Consider the following 22,554-nt stretch of genomic DNA (forward strand, 5'->3'; position numbering starts at 1 on the left):
CAAAAAAGCATCAAACAGCATGTGAGAAACTAAGGGAGGGGGGAAGTCTCATACATTATTCAAAAAGAAAACTCAAAATCTCAAACTTTCCACAAATAAAAGTTGGCTAATTCACATTTTAAGATCAATAAAGGCCAAAATAAAGTGTTACGAGAAGTTTTAATTTTAGTTCGTTGACTGAAATTACTACCCAATATATGGTAAAACTTTCAAAACAGTCTTCAGTCACTCTGGGGTATACATGGCTTTGGGAATTAAAGGGAGCACACACCTTCTGAAAAATGGGAAAAAGAAAGTAAAATAAAATCGAACTGAATCCACTCACACTTTTATCTTTTTCACACTTGGGACACTGTTCACCGCCCCAAGCCTCAGCATTTGAAGTAAAACAGCTGACCAAACAAATCTAGTGGAAATTAACAGTCTGGCAGGAGACGGGAGAGGATCAAAGACACACCTCCTGCAGCTCCCTGCCCCAAACCAGACACGGCCTGGATCACCAGCTCCGACTGACTTTCAGACGGCTCTGAGGATTAAACCCCCTCCTCTCGCGCACAGTTCAGTTGCTCTTCAAGAGATATGCTCAAATGCCAAGTGATTTTTTGGAAAACTGTGCAGTTTCAGGTTATAGAGTGCTGTGATGGAGAACCAAAATCTTTGTTAAATTGTTCCCATCAAGTATTGCATGCACAATTAAAAAACTGATCGCAGAATCACAGAATGTCAGGGATTGGAAGGGACCTCGAAAGATCATCTAGTCCAATCCCCCCACCAGAGCAGGAACACCTAGATGAGGTTACACAGCAAGGCGGATGCCTATTTCTTAGCAATTTCTTTCTTCCTTCAGCTTTTCTTTTTGTTCCTCTACTTAGACACTGCCCAAGACATCTCTTAGAGGTTTTTTACTGGCAAAGAATCAAGCTTCATATTTCAACCATTTCACAAAGAAGCAGATGTAACTCTTCAAATATTTCGCTAATGTCTCCTCTAAACTCACAGTTATCTTTTTTTTTGTCAACTGAAACCATCCCAGCTAGACTAGATAGAATATTCCAGAAGGGCCACAGCAGCAAGAAATAAAGCACTCCCTGTTCTCCTCCACAGGAGCCTCCTTTCAACGAGACCCCCGGATCCATGAGCACTTGCCAAAGCATCTCACCAGTTGATGGTTCATTGCAACCAGCTGCTTGACTCAAAGTGGCTTCTTCCAAGTAACTGTGAAGGTCCTGAAATCACAGCCCACGGTCCCAGGAGCGTCACTGAACATGTGACCACACAAGTAAGTATTTCTGCTTGCGCCCTGTGATTCCAACAGCTGTAACTCCCATTTCGACATTAACATTTCTTTCCCTCTCAAAAACACAGGTAATTCGTCTCTCATTTATACAATTTCATGTTTTCCTCCAAACCACCTGTAAAAATGTTAAAGTGTAGATTTTCAGTTATTTAACATGACCCAGGTTCCTTTGCATTATTTTGTAATCAAAATATTATATGCTACCTGATGTCAAAAAATGATGTAAAACCAGTATAAATTGAAGCATATCTTTACAGTAAGTCCAATTCCATAACACATCCTCGGTTATTCATTGTATTTGGCTATACTTATCTTTAAAATATTGATTTTTTTTTTGTTTGCTGGGAAAGCAGCAACAAAAGCGCAAGAAAGGAAATGCAGCATGATAACTGAGAGCACAGTCAGAAAACCACGGCTCATACTAAATATTCTTAAGCCAATCTACTAAAAAGAAATCATGAAGTTACAAAATATTTCCTGGTCCATGCTAATGGTCTAAAATATGCATAAAGGAAGAGCAGGATCAAAACCCACAGAAAATAAATTAAAAACAGCTCCCTAAAAAGTAATTCTTTAAAGAAGTTTTATATGCTCATCAAGAACCAACACATACTGAAGAATAACTGCAACACTTGCAGTAAATCAGTGAAATTACCTACTTCACTTTAACTGCATAAGGAACACAAAGCATAAACTTCTCATTTGCTCATTACTTACAAAGAAATTTCATGCTCTTGGGCTGTAAAATCAGTGTATAATTCAAATTGGATTAAAATCCTTTAAAAACATTTATGCTTAAAGCTCAAACCCTAGCTTTCAGGCAGCTATCCACTCAAGATGCTAACTCGAGATACAAACGGAGAAGAGCACATACATTTGAAAGCACTTGATGTCAACCAATAGCTTAGTATCAAACAAGAAAAGCAAAAGTAAACTTCAAAGGTTCATCCGTTTAGCAAAATCACCACTATTTTGATCTGTGTAATCTGTGGCAACAGTTGAATCACACCACGATGAATATTATACCAAATGACCACATAAAGACACATGGGAATTTTCTCAATTGGTAAAATTAAAAAATACATAGGTTTTTTTAAATACTATTTTATGGAAAGCCTTTCCGTTTGTTAATTTACTAGAAGCTCTGAAATCAATCATACCGAAAGACTAAAAATAACCTCTTTGCCAAGTTAATCATACAGAACATTTTGGCTCAAAAGACATCAAAAACACCTAATTACTGCAATGAATTTGTTCTCTATAAGAATGAAAGCAGATAATGGCAGCAATGTGAGACTGATGTTCACTAATATGATCAAGAGACTAATTATTATCCATGAATCATTTGTAGCATTCTAAACTTGATTAATGTCAGGTCAAGTTTAACATGTGATAGGTTTTATTAGTAATGCTCGGCTATCCCACAGCTTGTCAGTTTAAGCGAGTACCATCTGTTAGGTGTGGGAATCGCCAACAGCCAAAACAAAAGCAAAGTGGATACAACCGGTCACTGAAGTATGTTTTAAGAATACCCTAAGAGGGCTATTCTAATAATTTTAAACACGCTAGACCAGAATCCAGCACAAAAAGACCTGCTAAAGATAGGAACTTCACAGCACAAAAAGCAAGCATGCAAGGGAAGCTTTTCTTATTTTAAAGCTCAACAAAAGGAGTGTTTATTACAACTGGGTTGAGCTTCACAGGATTGACCGGTCTCTAGGAACAAAAATTCTCTTGCAAGAGGAACACGCACAGTTTTTTCTCTACACTCTTTCATCATCTTTAGCAAGCATTCCTGTAGAGAATACACTGCTTTACCCATTAAAGCATCACTCATGATATTCAAATACATATGGCCGTAACTAATGGTTCTCGTAGCTAGAAGACAATGAACCTGAAATTCATAATCCACAACAGAATGTTTACTGACAGTCTCCCACTTGTTCTAATTACAGATAACGACAAGAACAAATCTTTTCGCGGTAGGCTCACTCTCTATTAATGTATGTCAGAGCAGTTTGTGGGTGGCCAGCTTTATTGGGGTCACCTCTCCCATCTATTATACATCCACAGCTCTTGCAGCAGGATGGGAACTCACCTGGGCATCTCCTCTGACCCTCCCTGGGCTCTGCACTAATAATAGCAGAGGCAGCAAGGCTGAAGTAACTTGAAGAGGCAACAGAACAGGTGCCTGCACAGAGAGGAAGGGAGGTGACCTAATTCTACCTGGGTTTGCTCCGACACCTATGTGCTCTTCTCTGCTCTAAAACTAGTTGGAAACTCAGCAGGAGCACTGAAAGAAACATTTATTTACCTCACAGCTATCACAGCTACAACAGCCCTCTCAGATGTATTATAAATATGTTCTCATTTGACAGCTCTTGTGCATTCTAAGTGGATGAAGCTGAAAGGCTGTGGATTCAGGCTGCCAACAGCATAACTTGTGGTCTGTACTTCAGCTCCAAGTGTTCTGTTTTTGGGCTAAGAGCACCGTGTGCAGGGCTCCCAGAGTCCTCGATGTCTTGATGTAAAAGCCAAGTATTGTGAAGACGTGCTGCTAGTAGACCATAGACCATCAATTACATCATAATTCAAAGAACCATAACTACAGTACAGTTTCTTCCTCAACCATTTGCCCATATAATTCCATAGCTGATGACTGACAAGAACACAAACCACTAGTGCCTGGGCATTAACATTCTGACTGATGACACAAATCTTCATTGACTGTCTCTTTTAGAAGCGCAGTTCTGCAGAAAAGTCTTTACCAGAGTCTATGCATTCTTTCCAGATGTGGCTTAACCTGTCAGACAGCTAACACCACACACAGCTGTTCCCTCCTGCTCTGTCCCCCCACCAGGATGGGGGAGAGAATCAGAAGAAAAGGTAAACCTTGTGGGTTAAGATAAAAGACTGGTTTATAGGACAGAAAGGGAAATAATAACAACAACAACAGAATATATAAAACAAGTGGTGTGCAATAGATGTCCCTGTTTACACTCACGTTGATGAGGAACGAGCAATACTCACAAGCAATTAAGCTAAAGAGACTCACCCCTTATACCTGCCACCTGCTTCGTGTCATGACTGAGGCACCTCCAAAAAAACCTTATTCCACACACTGGACTCTCAGAGCTTTCCCAGCTCCTACTAGGACTGCTGCCAGTTTCACAAGGGAGTGCTGTAGTCTGCTTTTTTCATAGAGGACTTAAAGCAAATCATATATCTCACCTTCTGAAACGTGCTTTTAAATCTTCTAATACACTTCTAAAAGATTTAAAGAAAAGCCATTTCCAGCTATATGATTAGCTGGAAGTTACTGTAGTCTGTGATGGTATGTAACCTCCAATATTGAGAAGCTGGAAGAATCACACTAGCTTGATTTCATTACTGAGCCACAAGGGAAAGAATGCTACAGTGAACAACAATAAAATATATTGCAGAGGTGGTGGGGAATAAAGTTGGATGGTTCTACTTTTGTTTTAATCTCTTTTTGGTTTTGCAGCTAATTCATTAACTGCAGTCTTTAAAGATGCTACTAACACTAGCTCTATGCCATGTTCTCTAATTATGTGGTTAGAGACATTTTAGAAAAATCTCAAGCACGCTGCAGTAAGAGTCCCGCTGATCTATCACCAGTTTGCTGGTTCTGAGTGAACAACTCCAAAGGTCATGTACCTAATATATTCAAAACAATACCCAAGAATAACACAAGCACTATGTGTGTTAATGCTTAATTTGACAGCACATCTGCATTTTTGAATTCAAAATAAGCATCAGGCAATTCTCACTGTCAATCTCGTCTCAAAACCACAATTGAGAAATTGACATCAATTAACTATGATGTTTTCAAATGCTTCTTTCAAATCGGAGAAATAGGCTGCTTCAAGAAACTTTAATTGACTTTTGTGATAGCTTCAAAATGGGAGAAACATGGATTCCGTGAGGCTGTGAGGGAATGCCACTGCCAAACACCAATAATATTTCAAATTTATTTTACCTGATGAAGAAACAGAACATCGTAATTCATAGCTTGGCTGTTTAATTTACTGTGCTCTGGCCAGTTCTCTGTTTCAACTTGGAAGGTACCTTCAGTTTTTTCTTTTAGGAATTGGGACTTTGTCCACATCCCCTTCCCCATGCTCTCCCACCTGGCAGAGCACACCTGCCTGTGACTGGATTCCTGCTGGAGGACATTTAATAGGTGCCACTAGCAAACCCTTTAACCTACTTACAAATTATCTACCATCTGTGACATTCCTGAATGGAGGACAGTCTGCTACCCCATGTCCTCGACTGAGAAAGGTTCTCTTGCTGAAGTTCAGAAGCTCTTTAATACTCTGGGTTTCATCAAATACAACATCCAAAAGTTCTTCTGATGTCAAAAGGAAAAAACTGACTTGGAGTTGAGTGCACTGGGGCCAAGTACATTTTAATTTTTTCTCTAAATGATCTTCCAATGTTATAAACTTGATAGGGTTTATCTGTTACACAGCCCCTGTGTAAACTGCTACAACACAATCCGGTCTCTGGTTGTCAACAAGGACAGACCTGTTTTAATTAAACCAGATTAATTAAGGATCATGTTTTATTAAGCATTTCCACTAAGACTCATCAACAAAGACAAATTTGTATATACCATAATTCAATTAGACCTAAAATGGATATTAAAGAATATGAAGTCTTCATACATTTACTTTTACAATGCCTGATTCAAAGTGGGCTAATGTATTCCACTGGGCACCAATGCAGTGATTTTAACACAAAGACTGAGGTTTAACATTATATTCTGGATTTTGAGAAACATTTGATTCTTCTGCTATGCAATGGCACTTGAGGGCTTTACTTGCTACCAAGTTGAAATTAAAACTTCCCACTGTAAGCGCATAACAGTAAAATGCTAAGATTTTATTATTTCTTGGTTTTAAATAAAAATACTAATTCTGTACAGTGCTGGCTTGTTTTTGTTTGTTTGTTTGTTTTTGCAAAACCAAGTACATCACAATAAAAGAAAGAGTTAGCAGGGATGTCCTACAATCTTGTAACATAATAAATAGTTTCAAATTTCACCACCATGTTTACAATTTTCTTTGTGCTTTTATCCATTTTATCCAAATTAAGCGCATGTCTCTTGACCATCATTCCAATAGGAGAAGGCTGACGGCTTCCCTGCAGAGCTGTATTGCCAGGAGGCAGTTTGGGAAGTGACAGGCTGTGAAGTGAAACAACGGACAATATTAAACAGTTGCTCCTCAATTAATGAGTGGAGTGACCCACTTAGTCACCACAGCTGAGTCCTCTAATTCAGAAGATATCAAACATACCCATTCAATTGCCCATACTGGGATACCAACTGGTCCTTAGGTCCAAGAAGATTTGCATTTGCTTGGTTTTGTAACACACCACAAAAATGAAAGTAGAAATCAATGTTCAAGACATTTTTTCCTACTTAGAAAGATCTATTAATTCAAATGCACAAAAACCAGAAGAAATTATTTACAAAAATGTTTGAGTATTCAAACCTAATATTAAAAGCTAAACTAAATATATACTGTTCTGATGTTTAAAATTAGAACGTGCACCAAGTATAATGCTTCACCCAGATGCCTTTATTTTCCCACTAGTTTCATTGTTTTCTTTCCCACACTGTAGTTTGGTAAGTCAGAATTTAATTATATATTATACATTTGAATTGTTCCACAGTAATTTAATTTGTACCACTAGCAATATCTAACATGGGCCACTAGTTATGAAAATAATCCTTCATGGAAATATCCAAGACTGTTTGTTTTAACTTTGGTAGATCATTTTCAGAAAAATGTGAAATGTAACTAATGTGTGAATAATTTCTTAAACCAAAAAACTATTTCCCCTTTTCCCTAACCGAAATTATACTGTGCTGAAATAATATCCTTGACCTTCAACATCACATATAATAATAATCAAAAGTAAGCAGACAGAACCCTCTTTTGTTAACTCCAGGAAATGAACACAGATTATTGTTCATGAACGGATCTCCTCCAGTCACTCCATCAGACCAAGGAAGCTGAGAAGTTAGCCATAGCCAAGTCTCTTTTTCCCCTAGCATGAGGGAAAATCGTTGGTATAAACCAAATCCAACCAAATAACTGCATCCTCCCTACCCCACAGAAAGCAAAGGAACACCCAGAGGCAGCTGGACAGCCCAGCAGTCCTGGTCTAGAATATCCCTGCTACCCTCATCCTACCATGGCCAGAAATTAAGTTTCCCGAACAGCATCCACATCATTCCCGTGCTGTAGTGGATTGCATGAAATAGCTCTAGTTCAAGCATGGAATTTTAAGTTGTAGTAACCTACATTCAGCCCAGAAGCCACAGTTTTGTATCTGTTTCATAGGACAATTTAACAAAGCTTCCATTTGGTTTGCTTGGCTGTCCTTACCTTGAAAATTCACATGGTAAAATCATTTTGAAAAATCAGGCTGACGTACTACATACTGGGATACAGGACAGCTGCCAAGTGAAGGTTTCAAATTCTAATATAAGCAGAAGGTAACATTTTTCCAGCTTCTTATGCGCCACTTGTTTACTAGGTTCTTCAGGTGAACCATTATTTGTGTTTACAAGAAGAAAAGCACTCCAAAAATTCGAGTGAAGACAACCACCATCACAAAAGCATCTAAGGGTGGCATAAGCCCATCGTGCTTTTACAACATTTGACTTTCCATTTTTGGGAAGACGGAATAGGACAAAGTGAGGAAGAAATATAAGAAGAAATAAAAGCAAACAGAAACAAAATGGTAGAGGGGAGATGGGTTAGAAAATAATTAAAAGGAGACGAGATGATAAACAGGCAAAAAAATCTGAAACAGAACAGATGGAGTAAGGACTACAGGGTCGGCCAGACACCGAAGAGTGACTGCCAGCTCTGGGTCAGGAAATGCAGGATTGAAAGGTGAGCCGACTAAGCTACTCCTTAAGTCATAGAAAATCAAAACAAAAATAAAAACAGAAGGAACAAATCTTTTTGGCATTAAAAACCCTCCAGATGGGAACATTCCCCCTCCATTGAGATCCAGAATTCAAAATCTCCAATAAACAGACAAAGATTATTTGACACTTCTGCTGCTGCCATCGCTGCCATTGAATCCTTTCGTCTTCTGACCCATGACTGCAAACCTCCACATTTTTGTTTGCAGGCTCCTTTTGCAACATAATACAGGCCTTTGCGGTCATTTATGGCTAGTTTTGCGCTAATAGCTCTCTGGCAGACAAGGATGAGCTATGTCCACATATTCTGCCTTTTATCAAGATTCATTTTTTCAGGCCATGCAAATACTAGCTTAGAGCTGCCTGCAGTATGCTTCACATCAGCATCAGCAAGTCATGTTCTTAGACAACCTCTTTCATCATCAGAGGTCCGCAGCCACTTAATTTTCCAAAGCAAACCACCTCAGTGGTAGCTATACATTTATTGGTACAATCTTGAAAACATTACACCTTTCCTAAATACAACAAAAGCAGTTAAAAAAAAAAAAAATAATCCAAATGTCAAATAAACCAGGAGAACAAAATAAGTCATCTGTCAGTTCACAGATTTGACTGAAAACTTTGAAGAAGATCCTAGACCATTTAATCTTCCAGCAGAGATTACTCACCTTCATTCTAATTCCTCTAGGACAAGCTGTCATTTTAAAACCAGATAATAGTCTAAGAACTGACAAGTCATTGACATACAGCGCGCTAACATTTGAAAAAGGTTGTTCATTTGACCTGTATCATTGTTTAACCTTTAGCCCTATTGTTGAATTGAGAGTGATGGGCACAATTCTCCATGGGACCACGGACTGCACAGAAAGGAACTTTTTTTCTATTCCTGCTAGACAGCATTTTCACTAGACAACGGACTTGAGTGATGACATCTGGGCTGGGACTGTCCACACAAAAAAGCCTTGCAAAAGAACTGCAGGTTGGTTTAGTTAATGAAAGCCAAGACCTACATAATTTCCAAGAGTTTAATTATTTCTGTGTACCTGTACTTACTGTTTAATACAATGAAGATAAATCCTTGCTGAAAATCCTAAAATATTTGTATAAATAATAGGCTAAGGCTCCAAAGCTAAGAATATCCAGCATATAAAGCGTTAACCTCACTAGTTTTTAATACTTTAGCATCAAGGAAGCCTAAAATCCAGCTTCCTGCATGGACTGCTGCTGTTCTCATGTGATAGACAGGAGAGCTGGCAGATTTGACCATGTCATCTCCTGATGCACACTAATAAATGAAAAGAAAACAAGCTATGCAACAGAAGTGATCTCATGGAAGTGTAATGACAAACTGCAAAGATTCGACATTGCTCAAAAATATTTTTTGAAAGTAATTTGCAAGTTACATTAAAAGGCAAAATAGCTCACAGAGTACCTGTGTTCCCAGTTAGCACTAGAAGATTAAGCTGTGTCTAATGATTCTTTAATTATAGAGGCAGACAAATGTAGTGATGCTGCTTTCTCCATCAACCAAGTTCAAAAAGGTAGCATTTATAGAGATTCTGAGAATATACAATCTGTCCAGAGGTTACTGTCCTTTTCTTGTCTTCCTGTTACCACCAAAACTCAGTTATACAAAAACTAAAAGTCCATCAAAACATCTTAAAGTAACATTCAAGACAACATTATAAAGATATAACACTCTAAAGACATAGCACTTATTTCCAAAATCTAGTACCAACAACAAATGTAAAGGCACAACTACAATGCTGCCATTCTTTCTATTTGCACTTCAAAATTGCACTTCATTTAACAATAAATTGATTTTCAGATTAGGGGAAAAAAGCAACCAGCAGTCTAATTTTGGTATTGAAGTCCCAAATCCATTACTCTTAGAACAGTTTCATTATGGGACATATTATATAGCACAGTACAGAGTTTACTGCTGTTTCAAGTAATTACCTCCACATTTTCACTGAAAATAACAAAACCTATGTGGACAACATTCATTTTTTCCTGGTATAATTAAAAGTTTTAGATGCTTATTCTGCTATTAAATATTAGCACTGAGACTCCAGGCCTTTTTGAGTAATCTTCCTACAGTCCCCCCAAGTTAATACACATTTACTGATACGTGCTACTGTTATTAATATTAAGAAAAATGGCCAACGAAGTCTTTCAATTTGGAACACTATGCCTTAACTCAGGTCATAGAAAGGAATGATGGAGGGAGGCTGTGAAGGGAGGGGTCCACAATATTTACTTTTGTGAGGTTCAAACTGCGTCCTGGGAAGATATTTCAAAAATTGAAGGTTCTCGGAACAAAAATAAGATGTGATGTGTGGTTCCAGCTGTGGAAATTCAGAAGTAAATTTGATTATTTTCTTGACCCTAAGCAAAACCCAGCTGTGCTTCAAAAAAAACCTCCAAGACATAATGCTGCTGACAAAATCTACTGCTTACACCTGTTACTCCAGGTACCCTTTAGCAGCAGCAATGCAGTATAAATACTCCCTGCTTCTCTTCAGGCTCTGGAAGGAGCACAAAGCACATCTGTCTCCAAAACAACTTCTCAAATGGAGCAGTTAATAACCTGGGATTTTTGCAAGACTGAAGGCAGGACTACAGAATGCACAGACATACTGCACAGCAAAGAAGTCTAACCTATCCTTCTTTTAAATGTCCTTTCGCTTGTCACTCGAAGTGCACAACCACAAAGTATCAGCTTGCTCAGAAGCTAAATTTCAGAGTCTCATATAAGCTCCAACCACAAAACCACTTTCCCAGCACAGCGTTTCTGAAGTTTTCAGTTTTCTGTAGTTTCCCAACACACAAACTTCAGAAACAGCGAAGCACCTGCTGAAACTGTGCAAAAAACCCTCCAAGCAATTATCTTGCAGATGCCTACGATGAAGATGCTACTAAAAGAGACTATATTTGTTGCCTGAATTTTGACGAAATGCATTCTGACCAACAGTACAGGTTCTCCACTTTTTCAGTCTTGAATATGCTGGTGCCATCAGAGACCCACCTTATCTGTGCCCAAAGACTGTTGATCTTTCTTTGAGAGAACAAGCCTTGGAGATGACCTGAGAAGCTACAACTTTCGGCAGTGAAGGACAAAAACTGAAGGCAGGGAAGAAACCTACCCTTGAGAAAACACACACTTTTCCTGAGATCGTTAAAGGGTGTTAATCCTTAAGGGCTTCTAGTCAAGAAAGGAAGGATCCTGTTAAGCCCTTTCTAAAGATGAAAGGACCCCACTGGTCTTGGGAAAGTTGAAGAAAAATGGCCAATTAAACATAAGTAAAAGCTCTACCTAAGCACGTCCCATTTGTCAGCCCTTCAGTGTTCATTCAGCTGCCACCATCTCTACAGAGGGATGGATAGATCTGTGGAGTCAATCTGAATACGAGCAGGCTTGAAGCCAGAAGGAATTCCTGGTCTCCCTGCAGCCCTTGTTGTGCTGCACATGGAGCTGGTAAACCCTGTCAAGACATTTGTCATTGATGCAAAACAAACCCAGCTTGCTCTTCAGCTACACTAATCAGGTATTCGTTGCTATTTTTGTTACTATAGTCACAGAGATGTCTGAATAAACACAGGAAAAAGATCTTTTGGGCAAGCAATACTAATTTTTAAATAGTTCTCCTTCAGGATAGGGCAATGCTTCAAAATAATAGTTTATTCTGACCATACATACTGAAAAATTCCGTTCACAAAGTTGTGATGAAGATGTAATGCCTGTTTCATTATCCTAAGGAAGTGTTACAAGAATCATACTCATCAAGTTCACAGAAGTAATGAAATAAAGACTGTATTTCTGAGGTCAATAAGAGCAACAGAAATTATTTGTCTAAATATTATTATTTTGAGAATATATTTTTATGCATACTATCATTTTGAGTAGATACAGATTTGAAATATATTTTGGATCCATGATGATTTCCCTTAAACATTTACCAATATTGTCTCATAAAAAAATCCACATTAATACTGGTAGTACTATTTAAAACTCCCCACAGCTATCATAGCGCATACAAACAATTCTTAAATATCGGCATAAAACTTCTTGCTTATGGAAAACAGTGATCATATTTAAAGCCTCCTTAGAAGTTTTCCATAACAGCGGCATAATGAACATGTTTCACTAGGTACCAGTCACATTAACTCAGGGCATGGATTGTTTAAAATTAGAAGACACATTGTATAAAAAGAAAATGTAAAAACCTATGGTTATTTCAAACAACAAAAAAAACCACCATCACAACACTAAAAGGAAACAAAACAAATGCACACACACACAAACCCCAACAACAAAAAACACAAAACAAACAAACAAACAAAATCCACAACCCCAAATACGCCAATAAATTAAAGACATATAGACATTCTTATCTCAAAGATGTTTTTAAGGTGATGATAATACATTAGGGGTGAGAATTTGTTGACTGAACTGCATTTACAACATAACAACCACAAATGCAGGTTGCAATGTCCTTGAAGCTTTACCTGGTAATGTAGACTTACTGGTATCTTCAAATAATGTTTTTAAAAGCTTGAATTAAGTAACAAAACCCAAAGAGATTGCCATGCTTCACACTTTCAGATGCCCTGCTCTATCAAACTGCATAAGTCACCACTGTGTCTACTCAAAGGGTATATTCATTGCTCATAGAAAAGCAGCAAAACTCAGAGGAAAAGGAATATTCGAGAGAAGGAAAACGCACTGTATAACTGTAAGGCAAACCAGCCATAGACTTTAACTCACTTTAACTGGGGGCGAAGCTAACTGATGAAAAGAGACCTAGTCAAAAAAATTGTCTTTCAAAACATACAGTTTGATAAAACCCAGGATATTACTCTTACTTGCTTTATTTTCCTACCAATTTGATCTAATACATGCACAGAGTAGGTGAATCATACATGTTTTAAATTATTAAAATAAGAGAAAAATAGCACTGGCTATTGACTCTGCACTGCCAGTTACTCTACTGCCGCATGCAGGAATATTCTTCACAAAAATGAAAGAAAATTGGCCAGAAAACTGCTTTATTCCATAATTCACAAGTTAATCAAACCTGTTGGCAAAGACCAGGACAAAATAAAGAAATACTGTCTAAGCACTTGTATCAAAAGCAATTACAGGTCCATTACGAAACAAACTCTAGCTACGTGTAATTTTTTTTCCCCTCACCAACATATTTGATGCTTTACTGCTGGGTAATAAGACAGTCAATGTCTTAAAGAGTTTATGCTCAGAGCTTTGAGAAAGACCAGTAAAACATATAATTTCATTGCTGACTTTAAACAGTGCCGCAGTCAGAATTGTTAAAATCCACAACACTGGAAAGCACACGGACAATTCAGAATTCTCCTTTTAGACAGCAAAGAGAAAGCCATTGAGCATATTTTCAATTTCCTAGGTTTTGAGAAGCAGAGCATCATTTCAATATTCATGTGCCAGCAATTTGATTTAACTAGCATGAGATTTGTTTACAGATCTGTTTTACCTATAAATTTTTCTACAAATGCTTCCAACTATGTTCTTCCTGTGTTTTTTAAACCAGGTTAAATAACCTGGAACTTCAAAACACCTCAAGAAACTATAAACTTACGTAAGAAACCAATTCTTAAATGTGTTCCTTTTGTTTCAGTTTCTTTTAATTTCAAGCTCAAAATTATGTGTCCTAGACAAACAGCCTCTTTCCCCCCATTAAAAATTTATGAAGTTGACCTTAATTAGACAATCCAAAAATGCAACAAGACAAATACAGAAGAGTGATCAGAACATTTATAGGGATTTAACCACACAAGCCTCCCATAGTTCATGGTTTGAACTTTTTGAAGACAGCTAAGCTCTACCAGGTTTTTGCAAAAATCCAGCTTATGCCTTGTCTCTTTATTTACTTCTCAGCCACTCTTGGTTAGCCAAAATACCAACACTGTTCCTCTTGAGGAAAGATTCATTACCTGCTACAGGCTCAAGGAAATGACAAAAGGAAATGGAAGGCAACAATTTGATGTTCATTGCTCCACATAGATGAGATATGGGACTACTTTTAACAGCAGTGCTGAGAAAAGAGGATTCCTCTAGAAGAAAGTATTATCCAGGAGCCATTTAATTCACAGAAGAGAATAAAAGTATTTTACAGAATATGTTTATATATTTTACAGGATATGTCTATAGTAAAGAAAAGCGCACAATGAAAGACAGGGCCTCATATGTGTCTTTGCAAGTCATATGTATTACTTCAGAAGACCCAAGGCAGCATTTTAATAAGTAAAATGTGGAGACATTAACTAGAATAGGCTCTTAGTAATCATTGCTGAACACTAGGTGGGAGTTCAAGCACAACTCATGATTCTCATAGTATAGCCAAATGGGGACTGGAAGCAAAAAGAACACTACATCCTTACCTACGAAGGAGGGTAGTGTAAACAAGAGAGCTCTGACATTCCCTTGTGCTCAGAGACATTTCAGACCTAAAGCTATTAACGTCTGTGTCATCAGTCAATATCACCAAACTAAAGAATTAGGTTTTGCCAAAGTGCAGGTTTTAACTATGGCAAGACAGTAATTCAGAAGGAAGAGGAAGCCTGAGACCACTTTTGAGAGTATCCCAAGCTGCCACTCACCCCTCAAGCACCGCTGAGCGTGCGGTTAGCAGAGGAACTCGCTGGAAGCTACAAAAGCCCAGGGAAACCCCACATCCAACACCACTTTGCTGCCTTCAGCACCACAATATAAACAACTGAAATCAGATTTACCTTTCTTGAAGCGTAGATGTCGAAAAATGGTTTGTTTCGAACACTGAATGGTTCCTGTGCTTTGTCGATAAGACCATTTTTCATCTTTTCATGTCGTGGAAATATAATCTCTTTCTCTATACATGCAAGTCGAACATTAAAATCACAGTCTCCAACGGGCTGTCCCTGCCAAGTTACAGAAATCAGTATTAAAACCAAACACCAAATTTTTTGAACAGTCTAAGTTTTCCTTACACAATACCTAGAATCATACTGATATAGAATATTATTATCAAATCACTGCATGTTTTTGCAAAAGTTGATTTTCAAGCATTTGTGTCAGGCTGTAAGAGGTTTAATCAAACCAAAGTTTATTGAAAGATAAAATCCTATAATATGTGTTCAAGCCTATATATATGTTAAATACCTAAATACCTTTAAAGTTAAGCAAAATAATTTAAATATTCCCTAATTATAGCTTTGGATATAGCAGCTATGTACTTTTCCACATGGTTTTACTTTCAACTCATTTAGCTCATTTTCTTCATAATACTTTTAATGAAAACACAACAATGAGATTTACACAGCTAAGCAAACTCGTTGCTTTAAACGTACTATATTGATACCATGAGAGAAGCACTAATTACGTAAACGTTTGCTTTTCTGTCATTCAAAAGAGACAAATATAGCTGCAGTTGGAAAATGTGCCAGCAAACAGTGGGTACAAAAACCAATAACATATATAATGGCCCAGTCACAGCAAGGTAGTAGAAGCCCTCCTCTAAGTCTCAGTAGCGCACTCTGAACTCTCAAGATCTGAAATCGAACAGCAGCTTCACATTGCTCTTTGCATATTTGGTGCATTGCAGCACATCAGTGTGAGCATTCAAAATGCGCATTTGTCAGATTAATAATTTCTCCTAATAGTTTATTATATTTTGAGCGTTAGATAGTGAGGAGAACACACTGTGGATAGCACTAAAAGAAAATAAGCAACTGGCAACTCAGAAATTCTCAAGTTACTTTAAATTAGATGTGCCACTCTCACAGCAATAAGGCACAAATTTCATAGATTTGCATTGTTACAAGCACGATGCAGCACTGGAAGTTATTTACATGAGATCATCCCCCATCTTGACACCCCATTTACACACAAAAAATTATTTCCAAAAACCTTCCCTTTCACAGTCCACAGAGAATAAGCTGACAGGGCTTCAAAACCAGAAATTTTCAGAAGCTAAAAGCAATGAGGACAGGGAACTGGGAAGACATGAGACTCACATCATCAAGGCAGTGGTAAATGAGCAGGAGGACCAGCAAGCAGATATTTCCTGTACTAAACACGGCAAGAAGAGAAACGGAAAGAGAATCTGAAAGGAAAAATGCCCTGTTCTAACATGCATCAAAGAGAATTAGAATGGGTCAATCTGAAAGAATGCAAAGGAAAAAAAAAAAGGCAAAATGACATCCTGATGAGGCACAGAAAGGTAAGAGTTAGAAGGGGCAGTATCTGAACAGCTATCTTAGGGGGAAAACAGAATGCCAATTTTAGACCAACATGAATTTAATCAAGTTTTTTCCAAACTCATCCCGGCTTTCACCAGAATCTTCTGCATTTTGCACTCCCAAAGGGGCAGTAAGTTCTCTTACATTTCTTTCCCAGCATTAGAACCTTACTAGATCTCTACCAGAAGTCCTCAGTTCTTCACTGCAACAGCTTTCAGAAGGATGCATTGCTCCCGTACCACATGTAACTCAGAACCACTTTTCAGGACTGGGGTTCAGTCTATAGGAGGAGCGGCAGCACAGTCTCCATCGCCTGGGGGGAAACACGTCCTGAACAAAGCCAGTGACAACACGGGTGACTGTGTTTCATAATCTCTGGTCACTGACACATGCTTGGGAAGAAGAAGAAAGCTTATTCGGCAGTTAACTTTGCCTTCAGCATTGCCTTGGCTTTCACACGTGAAGGTGTTATTAGTAAGGAGCCACTCGAATGGAAAACGAAAGTATGGAAAAATCCAAGGAGCAGAAAAGTGTCTCACTCTTTATTCACTTGTCACAGAACACGGCTGTAAGACCTACAGACTTTCAAGTGCTGCAGACAAAATTCTGTAGAATCATTCTTTCTTTCTTCCCCAATATACAGCATACTTGAGCACCCATCCATACAGTGATTGAGCTTGCCCTGGTTTGTATATCCAATTAAAACACATCTTGACCTCTGTAACAACCGACTGAAGAATTCTTTCCTGGGAAGTGTGCATACATATGTTTTATTATTTCAAAGAACACCATGAACTGTTCTCTAGGTATGTTTCAGCAAGGTCTAGTGCACATGCTCGCTTCCCTGCAGTAGTGTGGCTCAGTGGAAACTCAGCCACATTTTATGAGTAGGTCTGAAAGAGCAAATTAACTAATTAATGTTTCAAATATGTGAGGTTCCAAAAAGCAGTAAAGTTATTCAAAGAGCTTCTTTACAATGATTCATTCAAAAGTGCTTTTGCATACTGACTTAAATTTATTTCAGTCCCTTAATAGTTGAATTAATAGCTGAGACGACTTCACATGCACCATAAACCAGCTGAATCACTTTCTTTTCCTTTAAATAAACCTTTCACTTCTCCCATCTACTTGGAACTAATTATTTCCTGCAGCTCTGCCAATCACATATTTTTATTTCAAAGCTTGTTAAGCAGAAGGGTATATTACCACTAGGTTCCATCATATAAAGGTCAGAGTTATGTTGATATAAGATTATATGAGATGGTAAAACACAGATAATGCTGCTGAACAACTTCTTCTTCAGCCAAGTGAACTAAGAAGTTAAGGAGTATTTCATTCCCACAAAAGCACAGAACAATAGCAATAAGAAAATTAACATAACATTGAATTTAAATCAAGGACACACTGAATAAAAGCAACATTTGAGGAGGAGGGCTTCTTTGTTATTAGACACTTGCTATAATTACACAAACTGTTGCTAATATACTACGTATTTATCCCAGACAGATCCAAAACCTTCAAGTGGTAAAATCCTAGCTTTTAGCAACTAAGTAGGAGGGTAATGTAGGCTGCAATAAATAATTTTTGCAGACCTTGACAAAAAGAGGAAGGTATTATTTGGTATATAAAACACACATTTAAAAGTTGTCCAAAACCAAAACACTGATGCATGTATAATCTACACCCAGCCAAACACTAAGATGTTTTAGGCAATAATATATATTACTAATTTAAGCATTCAGATATTTAAGATTTTATTTCAGTAGGTAAGATTACTTGCCTGAGAAGTAAGAGGGTCACCACTGCCTAACAGCACAGTTACTGGAGTGCATTACATGATAACTCCTGTTTCAGGCATTTTTAACCTAAAATAAGCTTGTTAGCAAAGGGTACAACAAAATTAACAAGTAGCATGTGTTTCCTATCTATGCTAGAAAGTTACACTTCCCCCTCACTGCAATTAAAATGTATCCTAAAGCAAAACATCCTTTAGACAAGCCTCAAGAGAGGACTCATCTGTTGAATCAACACCTCTTCCTCGGGCAGCTGAATTCTCTTCACCTGTTAAAACTTTGTGCATTGCACTAAGAGGTCACAGCGCGAAGTGGGCTTGCAATAGATGTGACACTTTAAAATACTGGTTTGATGTGAAACATAATCCTCCACATATCATTGAAATGTAAAATGAGATTTCTACTGAGCTTTGGAATCTACCCAGGATCAAGCATTTCTAAATTTAAACTTAGATTATTTCAAATTAACTTTTCAACAGAACCTATAAACAATAAGCCACATAAGAACCTCGTGTACCACATAAATACATACATGTTTAAAAACTAAAAAATAGGGTCTGCAGCTCATTTAATATCCACTGCCTTGAGAGGGTGGGCAAAGGCAATTTATTTGATGAAAGAAGCTTAAAAAAAAAAATAAAATAAAATAAAAAAAATCACAGTCCCAATAACATTTCCCTAAATGGCTGTTGAGAATAAATTTGGTCAAGTATCAGGCTGTCCTCCTGCTGTAGCTCCTGCCCTCCACCCGGTTCACAGAGATCTCTGTGTTGAAATAACAGCCTCACGCTGCTATGGCTACAAGGGCCGGTGAGTAACTCAAATCCCAGGTCGTTAAACACAGGAATACAGCAGGAAACGCTGAGACAGGTGTCGGAGGATGACGGGATTTCTGCTGCATACCCTGCCTCGGTCCCCTCTCTCTCCACAAGGAGAGGGGTGTCCCTGAGAAGCGACTACCAGCCTCCAGGTTTAAGTCCCCCTTCCCCAGCCTCTCAGATTGAGCTCATGGCTACAGCTCAGGGAACTGGGTGAGCCTCTCTCTACATGGCTGCCATACAGATAGCAAAATGCAGAATGCCTCACAGAATGTCAGGGATTGGAACGAACTCCAAAAGATCACCTAGTCCAATCCCCTCGCTGGACCAGGAACACCTAGATGAGGTTACACAGGAAGGTGTCCAGGTGGGTTTTGAATGTCTCCAGAGAAGGAGACTCCACAACCCCCCCAGGCAGCCTGTTCCAGTGCTCTGGCACCCTCACTGAGAAGAAGTTTCTTCTCATATTTAAGTGGAATCTCCTGTATTCCAGTTTGTACCCATTACCCCTTGTCCTATCATTGGTTGTCACCAAGAAGAGCCTGGCTCCATCCTCGTGACACTCACCCTTTACCTATCCATAAACATTAATGAGGTCAACCCTCAGTCTCCTCCAAGCTAAAGAGCCCCAGCTCCCTCAGCCTTTCCTCATACGGGAGATGCTCCACTCCCTTAATCATCTTTGTTGCCCTGCGCTGGACTCTCTCCAGCAGTTCCCTGTCCTTCTTGAACTGAGGGGCCCAGAACTGCACACAATATTCCAGATGCAGCCTCACCAGGGCAGAGTAGAGGGGAAGGAGAACCTCTCTCGATCTACTAACCACCCCCCTTGTAATACACCCCAGGATGCCATTGGCCTTCCTGGCCACAAGGGCACAGTCCTGGCCCATAGTCATCCTGCTGTCCACCAGGAGGTGCCAAATCCCATATAAGTACTTTCTCTTAGAATTTAATATTTATCCAGCTTTTTCCCAATGCAGCTGTAGTAAAAAGAAAAACAACACCTGGGCCTGCGCACAGAGCCGACAACTAGCTTGGTTTGGGATAAACTGAGAATATTTGTTCTCCTACTCCAGGAGATACGGTCTGAAGCCCACCTGCCAGCCCAGCTCGCTTCATTTGCTTCCCCCGAGCAGCACCTTCGACATGAATAATTCAGCACATAGACGCACATACGCTCCACGCACGTCTTCACTTATTGAGCCATAGCAGAACATATGTCACAACTGTCTCAGCTTTAATGATTTTGAGAGGAGAATAAAGAATAAGCTCAGGCTGATATTCTACCCTGTGTTTAACATTATTATTGACAATTCAAGGCACCCACAGCTGACATCTGCATTTCCAAAGAAAGCCCATTATTAGTTCTCCCATCTACTGAAGACCATGCAGTCTAATATTTTGCATTTTATATGAATGATCTGGCATGAATTTCTGCTGACCGTGGTTTTATAGCTGCTGCTATTTTTGATACACATACTTTATGTAAAAACAATCTAAAGGTGCTGTTTCATTCTCCAAATAAGATTATTACAATATTCAATCACCTAAAATGTTTTTTCCATTTCTGACCAACTTTTATTTTTAGAACAGGATTAGAAGTAAAGTATTAGAGAAATGAAAAATTTTTGGAGAATTATGACTATAAGTTTTTCATTTCTAAAAAGCAAAAGGCAAGACAGTCATTAAAATCTGAAAATGAATTTTAAAATTTGTTTTTTCTAACTTTTATCACTCAAATATTCAAAACAGATACGGTAATGGCAAAAAATCTAGCAGTTTCCAACTGGTTTCTAAAACTTATATTGGCATCAATGAGGTACAGCATGTGAAATACTGTTTCAATTGTAACAATTCACCCAATGTGCTGCAGGAACATAATTACTATTTATATGTTGTCAGCTTATACCATGGAATATTACTTTGATTTACCACAGAACAAAAACGGTTTGGAGAATCAGACTTATTAAAAAGATTGCTTAGGACATAAATTAAATTACTTGTATTTCCTTCCAAAAAAAAAAAAATCACTGAAAATGAATTCAAATACGTATGAATCAACAAGAGAACAAAGTTTGTAGCCCATCCATAAACATCAAGGCCTAACAGAACAGAAAAATATAGCTCCACATTTTTTATATTAGCAAACATAACTTGAAAATAAAACAGCAGGACTGTCAAAACCGTGACTAAACAGATATGATCAAAACAGAAAAAGTAGATTGTATGAGAAATGTTGCTCCCTTCCTCACTCTTCTCCTCCTTGGATGGCTCAAAACAGAATACAAATTCAAGGCAAAAACCGTAAAACCTTAGAACTGCAAGTGGATGAGAAGTTTGCTCCACCAGTGTAAAGGTAACACAGATAAGGCAGATATAATACAGAATATTTACAATCAGTTGAAGTGACCGAATGTCAATTCTCGCCATGAATGCAGTGCAATAAAGAGGCAGACTATTGGAAAAGGGCACCTGCCGTGGACGGACACCTAAGCCCTCTCTTTTGAAAACAAAGCTCCACTTAGGTGCCAAAAGCTTAGTAGCTGCTATTTTGGGAGCAGAGACAACTCGGTCCAACTCATTGTTTGATTGCATGTACAGTGGCTTCATTTAGAATCTTTATAATCCTTATAAATCCTTCTGAGCCTTCAAAAACAGAACTCAATAAGGGGATTTTACTGGGATGAAAATGATTAAAACAAAAAGGAATTATGTTCTGTCTAGACTGACTACCTCCCTTCAAGTAATCTGAGGAGTAGATGAACTTCCCATTTTAATTACAGAAGTAAAAGTAATAATTCTAATAACCCATAACTATAAAATAGATTTGTCATCATCATTGGATATTTACACACAAAAAGATTGCATGTGGTTCTCCCGGGGGAATATATTTAAATAATTTAAATGTTAAAATTTTATAGGTAAATAATTTATTTTGCACCAAATTTAGGTTATCTGCAAAGTCAAATATCAAACACAGGGCTTTACTACTTCTGTTTTTTCCGATGATTATTCCTAGTGCTGTTGTTGCACATACTATGGGGGCGTCCTTACCTTTGCAACAGATACCAGATGGTCCAGTCAATATTTTCTCTTTCTGCTTCTACTTTCCTCACACTTTCTTCCTTTCTAGAAGCCATTCACAGTGACTTTGCGTAAGAATAGCTATTGATAGGTTTTTACAGGGCTGTCTTTATGATAAAAAATTATCACTCAATTGAATTAAAGAACAGTGGGAAAAATCCTGTATCTTAAAGACATTATTCAGGGCATTCCATACTTGAAAATATTATGGCACTGATTTTTTTTTAAGCTATAAATCACTTAATAGTATTTTTTAAAAGTCTGCCTAGTACAGTAAGCATAAAGTCTCCTAAAAACTACAAAAGAGGAAAAAAAATAGTATTAACAGCTAGCACTGAT

At 38.1% G+C, this 22,554-nt stretch overlaps 1 protein-coding gene across 3 annotated transcripts in view; it reads right to left on the reverse strand.

The window, feature by feature from the left end:
* RNGTT (RNA guanylyltransferase and 5'-phosphatase) overlaps positions 1–22,554 on the reverse strand; it is a 182,576-nt gene that overhangs the window by 94,292 nt on the left and 65,730 nt on the right. For all 3 annotated transcript variants that reach the window (XM_065059622.1, XM_065059625.1, XM_065059624.1), the window contains one exon: positions 15,036–15,200. In XM_065059622.1, the coding sequence (XP_064915694.1) occupies positions 15,036–15,200 (165 nt within the window). The remainder of the gene's footprint in view (positions 1–15,035; positions 15,201–22,554) is intronic.

This window comes from Columba livia, chromosome 3, assembly GCF_036013475.1.
Source record: "Columba livia isolate bColLiv1 breed racing homer chromosome 3, bColLiv1.pat.W.v2, whole genome shotgun sequence".
Classification (NCBI taxonomy): domain Eukaryota; kingdom Metazoa; phylum Chordata; class Aves; order Columbiformes; family Columbidae; genus Columba; species Columba livia.